Genomic DNA, 19,603 nt, shown 5'->3' with positions numbered 1-19,603 from the left:
ACTCACCATCTTATGCCCAAGTGATTCCAACACTCTGGATCTTAACTTATCAGTGTAGTCCAAGCCATGCGATATACACGTGTCTAACTTTCTATGTATGTTAGCAAGTTAAGATTCACATCAGAAGAATTTGATTTAAATCAATTCTCCCCACTATGGGTGGCCCAGCCACTTTAACCAGGGATAAGTACTTCATTATCTATCTACACCAGCTTTTTTTCTAAATTGCAAATAGAGATTGGTGTAATTTCACCCTAAAGTCATTATGAAACAAGGCACTTGTGCATATAATGCTGCAAAACTTTTTATTGCCTTGAAGCATATGCACATTTCACAAAAATAGTTTGTGCTAAGATATATATTACAGGCACTTCCAACAGAGCACATTGGCATATATATATGACAGAGAACGATCATTCTGAGCAACATTGGTTTCAAGAACCGGAGGAGAACGCTTTCTCTACCTTGAGAGTTAATAACAGAAACCCCGAATACGAGAGGCCGAGTGCAGCAAGCATAACCAGCAGCATTACCTTCAATGAGATGTACGGACTCAGGAAAAAAACAACTGCAGTGGATGCACTCTGCCACACCTTGAGTTGTGCAAATGCTCCTTCCTGTTTCCAAGAGCAGAACATGCAATTAAGAATCCAGTTTGTTTTGGCAAAATAGATAGAAAAGAACAAGCAAGTTGAAACTGTGCATAAACTGTCAGTGATATAGAGTTTTGACTTCATGAGAATAAAATGATAACAACATGAGCCGGAGACCTGTAACAGGTAAATAAAATCACAAAGAAACATGAGGTACATGCAGTCAAGATGTGAGTTCATAAGGACTAGCTTGCCCTTGGGGTTGTACATGGAGAATACCAAGATACAAATATCCCATTGCGTTTTAAATAGAAAAGGCATGTATTAATATGTTCAACTAGTAGAAAAATGGTACCATATCGTGCTTGAACAGTATCCCAAGCAAAGCATTAAGCTGCGTATTAAATACTCCATCACCAATGCCCAATATGGCAGCCATGAGAAGTGGGTACATAATGCCAAGTACTCCACTAGTTAACCTGAATGAGAAGATGGCAGAATAAGCATGGCTTCAACTATATCATTACAACAAAAAAGTTCAGTTTTGAAGAAAATGTAGTACAATAAAATGCCTCCTGCCTGTATATTAGCAGAATCCAGAGGAATACAATAGCCTGAATAACAGCTCCACCAGAAACTATCAAAGTGATCGATGTGAGACCAGAAGTAAGTCGACCAGCTGTCAGCGAACACTGGCATAGATTCCAACAAGTTTAGAATAAATCCAAATGATCCATTTAAGCAATATATAACATACACAATTCTGCACTTCCAGCATGGAATATGATAACTTCTATTACCACTCCAACACCAGAATTGAGCTTTTGCATACAATACTAAAAAAACTTTAGTTTGTTTTCAAAGGTTATCTTTGACAATAGTAACATTGGAGGTTTGTTGTAATAACTGGATTAGACGAGATGTTAAAATTCAGATGCCGCAAAATGCACAAGACATAGGCTCTAATCCCTTACCACTGCAACTGAGGTATTAAAAAGAACGTGAGGTACCATGCAATGAAGTCATAATATCTAAAGGAGATAGAGAAGATAAAAGGATTTTTCTCTCTCATTCTTTCATTGTGGCAAAGGGCTGGTGCAATTAAAACCCTAAGCTTACATTTGAATTTTCAACCAGTACAATAGGGAAAGCTGTCATAATATGACAAATATAAAATCAATGGACGATTTCAGTTGTACTATATTACAAGATAAGGAACCATTCATTTCTACATTCTCATACTTACTATTGCATCAAAAGCACCGTACACCGCCATTGCACCACCCACACCAGACACACCGAGTGCCGGAGTTACAATTTCCTTGGTAAACTCAGCCCTAAGATTAATTCACAATCCACGTTAAAAGTCAGAAAGGAAAATGAGAACTTGGAAAGATTTAAATTGAGACAGGGATGGCAGCAAGAAAGTATCCATCATAAGCTAATCCAGTAATTACCATACAAATGCTTGTTGTAGTCCTGAATATGCAATAAGAGGGATGATCAATAGCATCCTTACATCAGACAAAAGACTGACTACTGACTTTAAAAGAGAAACCACAGTAGAATACAAGCCGACAGAATGATCTGGTGACCCATCCTCTCCATTATGATTCCTTTTTGTTAAGAAGCACATAAGTATGGTACCTAAGGTCATACTGCCAAGGAACACAACATACAACAAAGTTGTGTTACTGGTACTTCCCTCCTGCAGTGTTGTAAAAGAAGTGAGATCCATGAGATTAAGTAGAAAAAGTTAAGACTGCAAAGTACAAATTAGACAGGCTATGCATATGCTACTAAATATCACATACACTAAAACTGCTGCTTTGAAGATCGGGAGCGCTCTTAGATGGGCTTAGAAGTTTCTTTTTTCACACCTCATTTCTTTGGGCTTCTGTTATTGTACTCTCAATTGATCTAGCTAGCATGACTTTCTTGTATCATTTTCTAGCTCCTAACTTGTAACTAGGAATTCTCTTTCGTTTACTCCCACTGTACTTGGGCAATGCCTATTTACTTGATTCAATAATATTTTATTTGACTTGTCAAAAAATATACATATATATAATTCTAATGTAGGAAAAAATTAAAATAATGAAAGAGGAAAAACTTTTCAACAAACTAACATTAAAGTATATCCACTAATAATCTGACATGCTATCATTGGATACAGTGCACATAAATAGCTTACATCTGTGGTTATGTATTTATTTACACAGTCCTCCAATATTTAATCAGCTAGTCTATGACTAATCCATTATTCCGCATAATCATTTATTTTATGTACCTTATGGAAAACTAAATTCTCTATATTTCAAGTTTTTTAATACATTTAATACCGTCTATATCTGATTGAAAAAAGAAAAATAGATGAGTAATGAAAAATACTATAGGGGCTGGTAGATGGGAAGTGAGATGGAGTTCAAAAGTCAAATTCAACTATGAGGACAATGTGTACCGTTCCATCTCCCAAGACTGCAAGTGAGATAAGATTTCCAATGAACTGCAGAAATGTAGGAAATTTCACATCAGCAAGTTAAAATTAACTAATAAAAACTTTACTCTTAACAAAACAACACAAAATTAGACTTGTTAAAAAGACCAAATGGTTCACCTGGTGACTTGCAAACATTCCCCAAAATTCTCCATTAAAGTTACCAATTACCGTTCCTTCATGGACATTGTAATCTCTTGCATGACTGCGGGCAGTGGAAGTGAGATATGTACCCTGATAGGCCATACAAAGGTTTAAAAGGAAATTTGAGGCTCTATCAACTATTGCTTTAATATACAAAGAAAGTGAAAAATTTGAAGCATTGACTTTGACCTGCCCAACCCATATAATTGAAGCAGCAAAGCCAAGATACAAAGAAGCTGGAACCATTGTATACCTACAGGAGGACAACTCATTTTAGCAATCAATCAATTCTTAGTAACATTCCTAGTTTCTTAATGGAGTAGCAAATCAGAAGTTTGATATCGCAGATTTAAGATTAAAAACCCCTAAGGGTTGGCTCAAGTGGTAAGGGCCTTGGGCTTGGGGGTGTGCTCCCCCTAGGTCTAAAGTTCAAATCCCCTTGGGTGCAAACAATCTCTTGAGGCCATCGGACTGGGGGATTTTTCTCTTGAATTACTCAAGGTGCACTTGCGGGAAAACTCCTTACCAAGGGTCTGTGCACCCTGGGATTAGTTGGAAATCTGTTCCCAGACACCCGGTGCCAATAAAAAAAAAAGATTCAGATTAAATAAACTAGAGGTTAATTTTCCATTCATATATGGAACCAATAACATACACTATCTTCATGGCTTTTTAGCCACTGCAAGAAGTGCATAGAATAATACAAGCAGAGGAAATCCAAATTATTCTCAATTTAATGGTCCAAACATGCTAGCACCAGATTACAAGTAATTACCATGTCGGCTTCAAGTTCGCAGCTATGAACAACCAATAACCAGTAGTCCCAAGAACCAAAGCATTCTTTGACCCCAGTCCCCGAACCACCACAGAGGCCACTAATGAGAAAAATGTGAAAGACAAATACAATATCCCAAGCGAAGTCGTACCCAAATCCTGTTCCTGATTTGAAATTCATCTCCAAGACAGTCAAACTCAGCTAAAACATTACTAAATTCAATTAGAAGAGAAAGAAATAGAGCAAATATCATCATATTAAAACCTTATGGTTTCCCATTCTTTTCAGTTCTCTCAGAAACCAAAAAGAGGAAAATAACACAAACAAGAGAATATTTTTTCTTTTCCTCTCCCTGTATTTTCTCAGCAAACCAAACATTGAATAACAAAAACTTAAAACTCAACAATGCAAAACACAGGAAAAGAGAGACTCACGGTGTTGAGGGTACTTTCCAAGTTCTGAACAGCTCCATAGGCAAGAAAGATCAAGAGGAAGGCAGAGCTGAGAATATGAACGTCTTTAGCATGGTTCTGCTCTGGAGTTTTGCCCGGCGAATTATCGACAACCAATGGCGATTCTTCGTCGTGGGAGTCCATGGCCTTGGAATTCTCGACCCAATTGATCGCAGAAGCGCTATAAAAGCTTAGAACTTTGGAAGAGGACTCCAAAAGGGGGTTGCCGGCACATAGGGACTGCCGGCTCAAGAATCAAGCATTAGAAGACATATGAAAGAGTTCGGATTTCGATTTGCTGGTGGAATCTCATGATTCAATGCTGACGCCATATATGTGCTAACGAAAGAACCAAACAAACAAGAACGATGTCTTATGGTCAATGGGAGTACGTGATTATTTGGTAGGCAAGACTACGAATTTTTATAAATAAATAAATAAATAAAAAACTCAAATTTAATGTGGAAATTAATTGACTTCAAAATAAATGTGGAAATTAATAACATGGCATTTTTTTTTTAGAATAAAAGATGAAGCTTTTATTGAAGAAAAATTCTTCTTATCAGTTATTATTTACTATCCACACTCCACATTTTATAAAAAAAACTATAAATATAAAATGTAGAAATAAATAATGACCGATGCATAATATTTATCTTTACTAAAAATACTCATTGTTCTCTTGACTTTGCAGTGCTTTCACTGCTTGAAGTGCATTGTCTCCTAATGATATGGAATTTCGAGATAGAATGAAAATAACACGTCCATTATATTCTCAAATCACTTAATAATCTTTTGTGTATATAGGATATTTAGGTTTAGGATTTTTTTTTTTTAAATAATCTTAAGGTATGGATTTGAAAAAGAGAATTATTCATTGATTTTTTAGTCCATCAACATAAACAAAAAACAAATTGCGGCTTTATATATTGAGAAAATTTATTTATAAATCTTATTTTTTACACACTCAACATATTATTGATTACTTATGTCAAAAAATGATTAGTGTTTTAGTTTTTTTAAAATTATAATGGGTCTCATTATAAATCGTGTATTAACACACTAGTTTATATACAGCAAAACTCATATACATTATACTAACTTTTTAAAAATTTATATAAAAGTAATTTTTTAAAATAAGATATAAGTTTTTATTAAAAAAAAGAACATATTTAATAATTCGGACGGCCACCTAGCACAAAAATGGTGCTAGACCTCAAGTGCAAGGGAAGTTTGACCAAAACCTTCTTATAAACATTAAAGGACAAATAAGCCTCATCGGTACGAATAAAAAAAACCTGGGCTAACGAAGAGAAGACAGAGACAAATTCCAGAACAAAAAAAAAAGCCAAATCTAGAAAGTACCGGGATTTATTGTCCCATAATAATGTTTGGTTCACAACAACTTTCATAAAAAACTTATAAATTGAAGTAATATAGCGTAACGGTGCATTTAGATGTTGAGTTGAGTTGAGCTAAAGTGATAAAATATTATTAAAATTTAAAAAAATTGAATTATTTATTATATTTTTTGTTGAAATTTAAAAAAATTGTAATGATAAGTAGAAATAAATTTACTTTCCAAACGAAGCCTAGTTCTACCTGCACCCCTTGGACTAAGGCTGCCAACTCCGACCCCTCCCCCACATGGGTAGAGGGAGAAGTTGATCCCCGAGGCCCGGCCCCCGCCTTAGTGAGCAGGTGCCCCCATGGCCATCCGCTCACCCCGCTCAAAGCCCTCACCACCCAAACCAAAGAGTTCTCCCTTAAACAACGACATTTTATTAAAAATATTAGTTTTTTTAATAAATATAGATACATATATTTTTATATATATTTATTTATATATATATATAATTGGGTCAAGTGAACAGGATAAACACCAGACAGGCTAAGGTCTAACCCAGCCCCCCCGCCCCTACCAAGCAGGGTTCGAATGGGGTGGGCGGAGTGGCAAGTGGCTGACCCCCACCGCCCACCCATAACATGCCAGGTATATCAAAAAAAATATATAAAAAATAAATCTAATATATCACATTTGATAAATGTTTTGTTTACAAATAAATCTCACAAAAATAAAACTCAACTTGAGTTAGCTTGTTGTGGTATACCAAATTGAAGTTCCTTTTTTTTTTTTTTTTAATAACATAAATTGTAAAGTTCCTTATACTATAAAGAAGGTGTAACATATCACATCTAAACACATGAGTTTGTGAACTTTTACTTCTGTGATATTTCTTTGTGAACCTAGCACTTCTCATCACATGTAGCCACAGTATTTTAGGTAAGCATAGTCTCATCGCTAAGCTTGTTTGTTATGTCGATTGTTTGTGAAAGACATAGCTCATATCATGTAAAAAATCTCACAGGTTGTATTGGTAGGTAAAATTTGAATTTCCATCCCACGTAATCCAGTGTAATTTCGGATCATTCTTGTAGTTGAATTGTAATTAAACATACTAATCAATGCAATTTAGTTACTCCATCAGCATTGTCAATAACATTCTTAATGCGACCAGATAACATTCTTACATGTAAAATATTTTGTTAAAAAAAGCCAAACGACCGACCATACATGCATATTATTATTAAAGAGAGAAGATATTTCCCAAAAAGATTTTTTGTTTTGCTGGGTGGGAAGGAGGGCTAAAAAATAAAAGCAAGCTTAATGCTGCTACTCGTCTTCTTTTCTCACTGATTTTTGGCAGGCCTGGTCTGCTGCCTATTTTCCATGGGAGTAACATTTGCATTGCCCTCAACACGTAATGAACAGTTGACTTTGAGGTGTCGATTAGGCACTCTGAACAGTTTGAGGGCCAATTTAATTTAAATACTCAAAAAGCAGCCACACCGTGAACAAAATCCCAAACGCATCGAGCGCTATGGGAATAAGTGAAATGTTTATTAGGGATAAGGAGATCTAAAAACTCAAAAAAGTGAACAGACAAAATGAAAACCAATCCCAAAGTCTGGAATAAATAACCCGAGCATATAAGAAGAAGCAAATCCAGTATAGAACCATGTCCATATTCCGGCAGCAAAGAGCCTAACTGCTAAACCTCCAAAGCTGGCTGCTTTAGTTCCAAATCAACGTTCAGATCCACGAGGAGGGTTCCTGGATGATGACCATGTTGATGCAAACCTTCCACCACCCCCGCCAAATGAGGACCCACTGGAGGATCTGCGGTCATCACTACGCCACCTATCACTAGCTTGGGGCAGTCGATCATCTTGTTTATTACCACCCCAACGATCAGTTTCGGGAGGTGGAGCCTGGCCTGAGCTCTCGGTTCGCTTGAACCTTGGAACATATTTAGCAGCAGCAGTGGCGGCGGCAGCAGCAGCTGGAGCAGCAGATCCAGGCTCTGATGGGCGGGCCACAGCAGGAGGCTCAGAAGTCCTTAAAGGTACCTCTGTGGATTTCCCCAAAAGTGCTTCTCTCCTCTGCCTTTCCTTTTCTTCTAGTTCTCGTTCTCGTTGCCTCTGCTTTTCAGCTATCTCATCCAATTTTGCTTTGCGTTCAGCCTGCTCTTTTCTTATTCTCTCAGCTTCTGAAAGTTCCAAAAACCACCAGAACAAACCATTAAAACATATTACGAAAGGCCACCCACTTTTGCACTAAAGAAAGAAATGCAGGATCCAATAATAATGAGATTTGCATCAGCAAATAACTGGATAGAAAACAAGAAATTACAACGTCAAAATGGAGCAAAGGTAGTTGGTGAACTACAGTTGGGCAAAAACATCAATCGTGGTAACTGATGGTGAGAGGGACGAAGCATTTCAATTCTTTTAAGAACTTCTGACTGAAAGAAGGAAAAAAACAAAACTGGTATGATTTGAACAGAAGTAAATACCTTCAAGCTTCCGTGCTTCCTCTTCCTCATGCAATTTTTTCTGCCTCTCCTCTTCTAAACTCAAATAAAACTTCAACTTCCTCATCTTCTCTCTCTCTTGTCTCCTGGACTGCAAGATTTGTGAGACTCTCTCCTCTCTCTCCCTTCTAAATCTGGTATTTTCTTCTTCCCGACAACTGACAACCCTTGCTTGAAATATTTCCTGTACATAAAAACCAAGAATCCATAGCTCTTTCAGGTACAGCTAAAATGCCATCATTTTGAGACTCTTTTTTTTTACAAGTAGTTGTGTTGATAAAACAGAACATGAGTATAAACATTGCATGCATGATATGCAAATACAACTCCATCGTGAACTATGGGAGCAGAACAGGATATATATTCTGGAAATCACTTCCAAGACGCTACATACATTTTTTTTTTTTTTTTTATCGGTAATCAAGGTATTTTATTCATAAGAGCAGGCAAAGCCCAAGTACACAAAGAGTATAAGCTATATACATATATATATATAAGCAATATTTTCAGCAGCCTTTGAATGTCTAAAGCTCCCCAGATATGTGATCTTCAGTAGTTTCCTCCTCTTGTTTTTCTCTTACAACCACCAGCATAATGCACTCATCAATTTGGCCAACAATTACAAGTTACAACAATAATTAAAATTTCTGACAAGAATTGGACCTAATCCAATCACAAGACCAGACTGGGTACTAACCTTATTGTTCTTAATTCGAGCCAGCCTCTCCTTCTCCTTTAGCTCTGTATCATGGCGCTGTTTGCTAAGCTCAATTTCTTGCTGTAGAGTAGCACAGGACAACCCATAAGCATAGTGAACTTAAGGGGGAGAGTTGTGGGGATGGGAGAAAGACTAAATGGTGAACAAGGACATGATACAGATGAAACTCTACTTAACACAGACACAAGATACAAAATGGAACTTCTCAGAAAAAGAGAGGATCTTAAAACATGCAAGAAAGCAATCAGTAAAGAATCTAGACACTAAAGAAAATCTCAGAAATACCTGTTGCTCGCGTTCATGTAAGACCCTCTCTTCCACCAAACGCTGTTGATATGCAGCTTCAACCAGGGGAGCAGCCTCTTCTCTTTTTGCTCTCTCCAAATAATCCATAGTTTTGGCAAGTTTCTGTAATTTCTTTTCCATTTCCTGCCTTTCTCGAAGTTGCTCGCTCAATGTCAACTCCATTACACTTTGCTTTGTCAGTTTATCCTGTATACAGAAACCATCAGTACATTCTAGCCCATCCTAAAGAGGGAAGAAACAAAGCTATTATTCTTCAACTCACTCCCTCAAAGGCTGGCTTCTTTCCCTTCCATTTAATACGATGTGAAGCTTCCTGAAGCAAAGCTTGGGCTTCTGCAAGTTCCCGCTCCTCTATTTCTCTACGGATTCTTTCATTCTTCCTCTCCTCATACTCAGAAGCAAGTCTTTTTCTTTCTGCTTCCTCAGTTATCTTCTGTAGTTCAATCCTCTTTGACTCTTCCAGACGTTCCTTCGAAAACGAAAAAGGTTCATTAGGAAACAATTTAATCACATAAATGATCATTCAAATATAAAGTTGCAAGGCATGTGCCAGAATATTAGTTTTTACAAAGTACCTTCTCCAGCAGTTTGCGCTCCTCTTCTTCTTTGCGTTTCTCAATGAGGGATTTACGAGCGAGTAGCCTCTTATGTTCCTTATCCACAATCTCAGCTAAACTGGGAAGCAATTCACCAAGTCTTGAGACATTCCTAGCAGGAGGATAAATCATTGATCTAGCTTCATTCAAAGTTTCTGCAAGGTTGGTCAAATGACCCCTTAAAATCTCAGACTCAAGACCCTGAAAGACAAAACAACCAAAAGTAAGTCGCATCCACACTATTAACAATAACAAGCCAACTTCATTTTAAGGAGATAAAGAAACAAAAATTTATCTCTTTAAGAGAGACCCCTAAAAGCCAACTGAAGAACAAAGGTCTAATGTTTGTTTCCATTACACTTTCTTCCATACTTTAAATCTGCTAACTATGCAGTGCACACTACCAAGAGCACACTAGTACCTTAGCATGCATAATGTATACAGCTGTAGATCCATTACCATCAGAGCAATATTTATTTTCTACCTTTGTGTTAAGCTTATCTAGTTTTTCTTGGTGTATGATTCACTTAGAAAGAATTTTATTCCAGATGGACATAAACAGAAATTTGTGTCAATACAAAATCCAAAAGGGAATTACTCGACCAAAATTAATTGATTAAATAAATAGAATCACTTGTTGCTCAGTTCAATCAAAGCCAGGAAGAACATAGTTCAACAGCTCAAACACTTGTTGAGAAACATGATCAGATTGTAGAACAAATCCTCAACACAGACAAACAGCACAACAGAGTAGCTGGTGTAGATCTGCTGAAGATATAGATACACGGAAATGTAATCTGACTGTTGAAAAATAACTCATGCATGCAAAGCATTGAATTGAACTTCAGTATTTCAGGTATACCAAACTTGCTGACCTGCCTGACCAATTATTTGATTTTAGCAAAGACCCATCTTGAACCCAAGATTAAGGGCAGGTTGAGAGAAGGTACAGCTTTTACAAATAACATAAATTCAGATACTTTGAGAAGCAGCCTTTGGGCCTCTTCAAAAAAGACGCCTAAATAAATGCATTAGATATAGAATGACCTGTGACTCAAGGCATTACATAACACAAACAACAATAAAACTTACCACAGTCTAAATACAACATTGCAATAGTTCATACCTGCCATATTAAGACGGTAAAACTACTCAACAGTAAATAACTTTATTTTTTTTTATGATGAGGAACCCCAGAGACCATGCAATTCAACATGTATTTTACCTGGTTAAACCCTGGACCGGTGTAACATGCGTAACATGCCCACATCACGACTCAAGTAAATTATCAGTTTTTCACCAATGGAACATAGCCCCTAAAAATTGTTTGCATCCAAAAATTCAAATCTTAGCCTGGGGGAACATACTCCCAAGACCAAGGTACTTACCACTTGAGCAGACCCCTAGGGGTTGTAAATATCTAACTTATGGTAGTTCAATTAACGACTTACAATAGTTCAAACAAAAAAAAAAAAACGATAGGAACGTGGTCATACAAGTACCAGCAAATCCACCCAATCCACAATGGTTCTCACAAAATCAGAGTTCCTGAATGAACCTAAACTGTTGGTGAACTACAACAGTAAGTATACCCCCCCAGTAACAGTTCAATCAATTCCTATAAATTTTGTGAAAACATTGGCCTGCATCAATTTTTCCTAGCAGAGTTGCGTTCCAACATTGTCGTCACAACGTGGACATTTGTATGCAACTGGTTGGGAGAGACAACCATAAGCACAAAACTCAAATGCACAAGCACAGCTTACTGTAATAAAAAATAACACCACCCTTCATATGGTCAACTTTCAAGGCCACAAGATTATGCTTGACAAGTGGTAAAACAACAAATTTTTACCCATATTATCACCTATCAAACATCTTTATCTGTACCATTTCCAGACCAACCTAGCCATGTGGAAAAATTCACCATTTCTCTGTCATCGCAAGGAATGGACATTTGTATTCAACTGGTTGGGGAGATAACCATAAGCACAGAACTCAAAGGCACAAGTCTAAGCTTACCATATTATCAAAAATAACAACTCCCTTCATATGGTCAACTTTCAAGGCCACAAAATTATGCTTGACTGCATCCACGGATATCTTTTCCACAGTAGCAAAATCAAAAAATGGGATCATCCTAGATAAACTTTCAATCCTCATTATTTCGTAGACCTGGGATACCTGGAAAGTGAGAGCAGCGAATTGATAATCAAGATAAAATGCACAGATAACAACAAATTTATATTTAAAAAAGTATAATCATCAAGGCAAAGATAAAAACACACCTGTTGCAACAATCTCAAGGTAGTAAGCTTCTCCATTGCAGGAACATACTGTGACAATTGCACTTCTGGGACGGAAGGAGCAGACAAAAGCTTGCCCCCAAACTTTGAGATTTTATTTAACAAGGGCTGAACTTTTGATGCAAGATCTAGAGGGAAGAAGTCATGTTCCAAAAGATGATAAAGGTCTTTCACTTCTTGAGTCACACAAGACAATACACCTTTGGCCACCTGCAATGATGCCAAGAATAACAAACTTGATTGAAAATAAAAAAATTTGAAAAATAATTGAAAAAAAAATGGAAAAGAGTCAATATCAGTAATTTTCAGCCTAGAAAATTTCAACTTTGAACCAATAAACTAAGGATCTCTTCATAAATGGGGGGGTGTACTGGAGGGAAACAGATTTAAAGAACAAAAGACGGCCAAAGAAGTGATATTAAAGGTACACAACATATGAGAATTTAATATCACATCATAATCAAGCATGCTTAGCAACTGGCATGCCCAACCCGCTGAGAAAAAAACATCATAATCAACCCGCTTAGCAATTGGCATGCCCAACCTGTTCAGGGGACCAAGTCCATTGGAATGTCACTTTTAGTAGAGGAGCTCAAGATTGAGAAATAAACAAATTTGAAGCTTTTTTTAGCCGAGTGTATTCTTTGAAGTTGTATGGTTTGCGTGAAGATAAGCTATGGTGGACGCCTGCAGGTAAGGGTACCTTCTCAGTTTGCTCCTTTTATAAGTCGCTTACTTTGCTCCCAAACACTCATTTCCCTTGGAGAAGATTGTGGAGGAATAAAGCGCCTCCCCAAGCATTATTTTTCACTTGGACAGCGGCCCTGGGTAAGATTCTGACTACTGATAATTTGCGGAAGCGCCAAGTAATTATTCCAGAATGGTGTTGTACGTGCAAAAAAGCTGGAGAGACAGTGGATCATCTTTTGTTACATTGTGAGATAGCTAGAGACTTATGGAGCGAAATGTTCAGTCGAATAGGGTTAAACTGGGTGATGCCTGCTACAGTGGTAGAATTATTGGCTAGTTGGGTAATGTCAAGTGGTGTGCCACAAATCAAAGATGTGTGGAAGATGGTTCCTATATGCATCATGTGGAGTTTATGGAGAGAGCGTAACAAGCGGACATTTGAAGACAAGGAGCGGACAATAGAGGAACTTAGAGCTTTATTTTTCCGCACCTTATTTCTTTGGGCTATTGCTGTAGATTTTAATGGCCTAAATGTACATGATTTTCTTGGCCATGAAAAAAAAAAGAACAAAAAAGATAACATCTTTGAACTTGGCCAACAAGGGTATTCACTGATTAGGGGTATTAATCGTGTACACCTCCCCACCACCAAAAAAACCCAAAATATTAGAACTAAACAGTATCCATAAACTAGACATGATAAAGCTGAATTTCAACAATCACAAACTAAATAGTCTAATCCACAATGTATAAGCATATATTATTTTTTTTTATTGGCAATGTACAAGCATATATTGAAACACATCCACATCAGAATTTATGCCATATTTACCACAAGCATGAAAATAAATATCAAGAAAGGAACAAATAAAAGCACGGGTTGGAAAAGAAGAATTCTTACCAGTTCAGAGAGAAGGGATGACCTCGAAAGCTGGAAAAAAGAAGAAAGGAACAGAAAGCAAGTAGTCAGAACTGTAAAACTGTATGAATAAACTAAAAAGAGACAAAATCCAGTTGAACAATTGACAGTACCACTTCTTTGCCCTCAAGTTTAGTCTCCAGATTAAATCCAATGAGATTAGCCATCCTCAAATTTCTCTCTTTCTCATTCTCTATATCCAAATGAGATGCACTGCGGGTGTGATCATAAGGGTTTACTGAAAGTGCAGCCAAAAGGACAGAAGATGCTATCAATTGCAAATCCTTCTGGCTCAGGTTCTTATTGAAGCTTTTTTGTAATAAAAAAAGCCTGAACCATGCATAGGCATGATATAGATGGCTAGAAGAAATCCAAAATATTTCAGTTAGCTTAGCATAATAAACAGCCATCAAGGATGATTTGGGCGTCTTCTTAACCATGCACATCAGTCCGTGAATATCTTCAACTGATCGAAAGGCTTCCTGCATAGAATACGCAGAAAAATATTTACAAAAGAGATATGATTTCAACCATGAAAAATAGGCTAATTGTGTTGAACTACATTGCTTACACTTAACCTACCTGCATAAATATACATAAAAGTAAAAGGAAAAATGATAAACCTGCCAGAGTTCAAGTTCAGTGGCAACTTTCAGCTGCTCAAATCTTGTGTCAACATACAGCTGCAAGCTTTCTGGAGCTGACAGATCAGGTCGGTCCCTCTGGTCTCTATATTTATTGAGATTTGCCAAATGATTCCTTATGATCTCGCACAGCCTACGAAACTCTGTTGTTCGTTTGTATTGCTTACAAAACTGGAAAGCTCGATGTGCTGTCATCTACATATAACAACTGAAGTTTAATCCACTGCAATAATTGGTTCAGGATGCTGAGTGTACCAACAAGCTATACAAAAACATACAAATAAAACGGAATATAATAGAAGATAAAAATGAGAAAATCAAGTGGTAAAGATACCATGTTCAAACTAATATCCAGCAGATACTTTCTTTCAAAAGGTTGGCATTTGTTGCTTGTCTGACTGCAGCTAGACATACTGGGGCAAAAAAAAACCACGCTATTTGAAATATCAAATTTCTCTACCCATAAGCCCAAGGGGAAATTGGTGAATTTATCAGGTTTATCAACTACTTTCCCCCTTCTAGAATTTGAAAGAACAGAGTTCACTACTACTAATATTATTATGCTATAGCAGCATCCAAAACACATGCATTTTCTTCTCTCTTGTTTTAAGGCAGTCAATCGGGACTCCATGTTTTACCTACATTTTAACCATTTCAATTAAATTTTAAGTGTTATTTGCAGTCAACAGTACCATCACATTGACTGTAAGATGTAATACGAACAATAATATTACCTTTGTTTACTGAATGAACAATATAATCACCAGGGCCAAACAAGTAATCACATTCCACTTAACTCATAATTTGAACAGCATAATTCTCAACCCAAAGAATATCATGCAATGGTAATAAATGCAAAAGTAATATATTTTTATAATATATTCCATATGAGGCAGTTGTAAATATAGCAATGCAACACCCAGAAACAAGACTGAAGGAAAGAAGGATTCTATTTACGTACCGCATATAGTGCTTCCAATTTTGAGTTGTTCCGTAAGATCTCAAGCACTGTTCTATATGTTTCCCATAAAAACTTAAACCATGGGGTCACAAGTTCCCTATCAGATCTATCTTTCCCTTTCTCTCCACTGACATAGCTTAGCATTAAGTCTTCAGGCCTTTTATCTGCTTCTAGATCTTCGACATCAAGAGCTTCTTCTAAGGCTTGTGCCTGGGTACGAGCTTGTTCGGCTCGCTCAGTTGATAGATGCATGAAGTGCTTGATCACCTCCTCCAAAGAACTAACATTTACTTGCTGACAGATGATACGGTACTGAATGAGTCCATCCTTGGCAAACCGGCCTCTCCGCAAGTCTACACACAGCTCTATATACTTAAACATACTCCTTTCAAGCGGCTTCTGCCATGCTCTGTGTCTCCTTGAGGTGAAAAGGTCATGTAGTGTTTGCAACGCATCTTGCTTCTGTCCAACATTGATCAACTCTGCGTCATGATACCCCAGTGAATCAGTTTCAAAACATAACATATGAGGAAGCCAAAATCCAGAAAAAATTAAGTAGATATATCTTCTGTTGTGAAAGGACTAAATCATGTGATAAATGCTTGAGGCCAAAGAATTCAAGCACGAGGGAAGAAAGATGCAAAAATCCAACACCAATCTCTAGGCACATGACAAAAGAGTGCTGAAGCATCTATTTTCTAAAGAAGGCAACCTGTCAACCAGTATGGTATTTGGAACCGCATGAAGCAGTGATTCTAAGCTTCAATCAACATAATAAAGTTCCTCATTCAAGCCAAAATCAAAAGAATATAGATCTTTAAGTGGGGAAATGAGCTCTCATGAATAACACCATATGCAATAAGGTTACTTTTTTTTTCCTAGGCAAGATAAGCTTTATTGCTGATCAAAAATATACACAGACATCATCAAAGTACATGGAGTATAAATCGAATGCCTAACAAGAGAAAAAAAAATAGATCAAGAACATTCTGAAAATTGTTAAAAAAAACAATCCTAGAATTCCTCTGAAATCCTTCCATTATCCTCAGAAATCCAATCATTTTTTTTTCTTCCATAGGCATTGCATCAGACAGCAGGATCATTTTCCACAAGGTCTCAACATGATGGCTCAAAAATTGCCTTTTCCAACATGCTACCAGATCTACTAGCCACCAAGGCATCACCCATGTTATCCCAACAAGACTAAAAAATACTACACACAATGTGCTAGCCACCTTTCAGTGGAGTAAGAGAAGAACCAAAGATTCTATATGGAGTATGAGAAGACCCAAAGATTCCATATTTATCTTGCACATAAACAATAAGGTGAATATTTTCATTTGATTGACCTTAATAATAGCAATGAAGCATGCAATGAGATATATGTCAATCATTTTAACACACTAGCTCAAAAGAAGTTACCAACAGACAGTTAAAGCAGCATAAATATCTGTCACTTACCTTCAGCTCGTTTCAAAGCATTTTCTGGTTTGGCAAAACTCGCCATATCAATAAATTCAACCAACTCAGATTCCTTGCCTGCTCAAAAGATAGGATGGGATATAAAATTAATAAGAGATCTACACTTTGTAATAAATTTTTTTTGATAAGAATATAATAATAAGAGATCTACACTTTGTAATAAATTAATACATCTCAACCCATAATCGTGGCCAACCAAAGAAAGGGGGAAAAAAGAAACTGCACTGTTTTACTGTGAGAAAGGAAAGAAATTTAAAGTTGAGAGGCCGAGTTTATACATATTTTATTGGCACCGTGTGTCCGGGAACAGCGTCTCAACTAATCCCAGGAGTGCACAGGCCATCGGCAAGGAGTTTCCCGCAAGTACACTTCGGGTAATTCAAGGAGAACCCCATCCGATAGCGCCTAGGAATTGTTTGCACCCAAGAGGATTCGAGCCTTAGACCTGGAGGGAGCATACCACCAAGACCAAGGCTTTTACCACTTGAGACAACCCCTAGGTGTTGAAAAAAATGGAAGAAATTATTCTCAGCATCAACTAAAACACAAAGAACTGGAGATGCAGATGGGGAATACATATGAAGGGGCTGCAGAGGTACTGTCAGAAGCCCTTCTATGATATCAGGGGATACAACTATGACAAAAATACTGAAGTAATGAGACTTACAATGTCAAGGAATAAGTTTATTTTTTGAGAAATTATTGGAGTTGTACATGTTTCTTTTTCTTTTATAAAAGCTTCTTTAGCAATATGAACTTAAATAAAATTAAGTTGTTAACTATCAGGATCCTAAGAAAATGGCTACTATTGGGATGGGAAATAAACCATATAGAGGATATCTGCACAAACTACTTTTCATAGTGCACTACCAAAAATGGGAAACTAAGGATCAGTACTGCAGTAGACTACAGAGAGCATGTAATCACCCACAATGGTTGCTCACAAAATTAAAACAAACTACTAAGTTTTTGGTTTTTAACTAAACCACAAATAAGAATGTCAAGATTCAACTATGCCCAAGACATTTTTACTAGCAATCATGCAGCACTGAATACGAACAGAAGAAGGCCATATTATAGAGCCTGCGTAGGGCATAACACATGTTATGCTGTGTACCAAAAAACAGTTACATTTTTGTTATGCAAAATGCACTACTACCCAACGATTGTCACTTGAAAACCCATTTTATCCATTAAAAAAAAAAATGTGACTTCAAATTTCTAACCATCCCTGACATTGTAGCTTATGAGTTAATTGAATTAATCAGTCCACTTTTATTATGATCGCACACATTGTAATATTCATAAAAATCGACAAAAAGCATGCATATTGCAATTCACTACTAGAGTCCATTTCTGGGATCAAATCATAGCTCCCGATTGCGCAGATGTTGAGTCTAATTAACTAAGATTGGTAAAATTGGACCTCATATTTCTATAAAAATTTGGAAGCATTTCTGAAGAAAATAAATTTTAAAAAAATGAAATAAAAACCTTTTCCCATGAACTGTGACATAACTTTCAACAAGAAATAGCAGAACACGGGTCTATATAAAATAGCGACGAGACTATGCTAGGTTTAGCAGAAATAAGAGACTGTATAACATTTCAACTCCTGGAAATTCGAAATTACGTATCAAATATGGAATCGGCAGTCATAATCTAAGACTCAAGTTTCGCATAACCAATCGCATAGAAACTAAAATACACTAACGAATATACGATCTGAACTACAAAAAAGAGCCATCTTTTGATATAGAGTAATCGTGTTTTGCTGTAAAGGCTCGTGGTTTTAGGGCACGCAGCCATCGGATCGGTTAATTCGATTTAATTATTCGGCGCGCGCGCGCGCGAGAGAGAGAGGGAGAGAGAGAGAGAGAGAGAGAGAGAGACCTGGGTTTAAGCTCTCCTGTTGGCACAGGATCTGCAGCCGAGGTTGCCCTAAGAACTGAAGATGATGAAACGAAGGGAGCGATTGAGTCTACTTATACCTAGTGTCTATCATCATGCACGCGCGGTCCAGTGTTGAGTTAAAGGGGCGCAACCGAAAAAAAATTAATTCCAAATAGGTCCCAGTTTTTTTTTAATTATTTTACGAACCCCTTTTCAATGCATAATATATGATATTTGCCCCCCAATTGTCAGATTTGTTCAAGTTTAACATAAAAAAACATGACATGGCATGATCTTAATTAGGGATGTACATGAAACAGGAAAGCCGACCGGGACCGACCCAGACTGGCCACCGGAGCTCAGAACCAGCCGAAACTAGCAGTGAACAGGTTAACTAGCGGTGAAATTTTAACAAAATCAAAGTCGGCCGGTTCAATCACGATTTGAACCAGGAAAAAATCGATGAACCGGCCGACATCAGCAACCCCTTCTGTTTTATATATATGACATTCTAAAACGACGTTGTTTCACTTAAATAAGTAAAACGGCGTAGTTTTACTTCTTGTGTTTAAAAAAAAAACTAAAGGAGAACGGTTCATCCTAGGGCTTATTCAAAAGGGCGTGCCCTCTTCTTCTCTACTCATTCGAGCCCTCAACCCTCATTTCATCCTCGATCTCCAGCTTCAGCCTTCTACAGCCCTCATCTCCAGCAACTGCATCATTGGCAACAGTAACGGTAGCAGCCCAGCCTC

The 19,603-nt window shown here is 37.1% G+C and overlaps 2 protein-coding genes across 2 annotated transcripts; both read right to left on the bottom strand.

Annotated features, from left to right (window-relative positions):
• Positions 1 to 238: 238 nt before the first annotated feature.
• Positions 239 to 4,831, bottom strand: LOC108982921 (UNC93-like protein 3). Its single transcript, XM_018954403.2, has 10 exons — positions 4,444 to 4,831; positions 4,010 to 4,173; positions 3,424 to 3,487; positions 3,211 to 3,324; positions 3,055 to 3,099; positions 2,051 to 2,301; positions 1,840 to 1,930; positions 1,173 to 1,285; positions 949 to 1,072; positions 239 to 617 (listed from the first exon to the last, which is right to left on the bottom strand). Exons 1-10 carry the CDS (start codon positions 4,603 to 4,605, stop codon positions 435 to 437), a joined length of 1,311 nt encoding a protein of 436 aa, XP_018809948.2. The 5' UTR covers positions 4,606 to 4,831; the 3' UTR covers positions 239 to 434.
• A 2,421-nt stretch (positions 4,832 to 7,252) lies between these two features.
• On the bottom strand, positions 7,253 to 18,942 carry LOC108982920 (eukaryotic translation initiation factor 3 subunit A-like). The gene is made up of 14 exons (XM_018954402.2): positions 18,852 to 18,942; positions 16,938 to 17,015; positions 15,477 to 15,958; positions 14,495 to 14,710; positions 13,985 to 14,353; positions 13,854 to 13,883; positions 12,245 to 12,472; positions 11,979 to 12,140; positions 9,936 to 10,157; positions 9,623 to 9,829; positions 9,340 to 9,546; positions 9,034 to 9,114; positions 8,319 to 8,520; positions 7,253 to 8,012 (listed from the first exon to the last, which is right to left on the bottom strand). The coding sequence occupies exons 2-14, from the start codon at positions 16,981 to 16,983 to the stop codon at positions 7,549 to 7,551; spliced, it is 2,916 nt and encodes a 971-aa protein (XP_018809947.1). The 5' UTR covers positions 16,984 to 17,015; positions 18,852 to 18,942; the 3' UTR covers positions 7,253 to 7,548.
• Between the last annotated feature and the right edge of the window lie 661 nt (positions 18,943 to 19,603).

The sequence above is a fragment of the Juglans regia genome, chromosome 3, assembly GCF_001411555.2.
Source record: "Juglans regia cultivar Chandler chromosome 3, Walnut 2.0, whole genome shotgun sequence".
Lineage (NCBI taxonomy): Eukaryota > Viridiplantae > Streptophyta > Magnoliopsida > Fagales > Juglandaceae > Juglans > Juglans regia.
Note: the sequence above shows the minus strand (reverse complement) of the source record. Positions and strands in the feature narration are given on the sequence as shown.

Excerpts from the sequence above, each read along its gene's own strand:
- LOC108982921 (XM_018954403.2), bottom strand. The coding sequence starts at position 4,605 with ATGGACTCCCACGACGAAGAATCGCCATTGGTTGTCGATAATTCGCCG. Across the intron at positions 1,073-1,172 it reads TGGATTCTGCTAATATACAG|GTTAACTAGTGGAGTACTTG; the intron begins GCAGGAGGCATT and ends CTTCTCATTCAG. Across the intron at positions 618-948 it reads TACTGTTCAAGCACGATATG|GAAGGAGCATTTGCACAACT; the intron begins GTACCATTTTTC and ends TCTTGGAAACAG.
- LOC108982920 (XM_018954402.2), bottom strand. The coding sequence starts at position 16,983 with ATGGCGAGTTTTGCCAAACCAGAAAATGCTTTGAAACGAGCTGAAG. Across the intron at positions 14,354-14,494 it reads CTGAACTTGAACTCTGGCAG|GAAGCCTTTCGATCAGTTGA; the intron begins GTTTATCATTTT and ends TATTCTATGCAG. Across the intron at positions 12,473-13,853 it reads CATCCCTTCTCTCTGAACTG|GTGGCCAAAGGTGTATTGTC; the intron begins GTAAGAATTCTT and ends GCATCATTGCAG.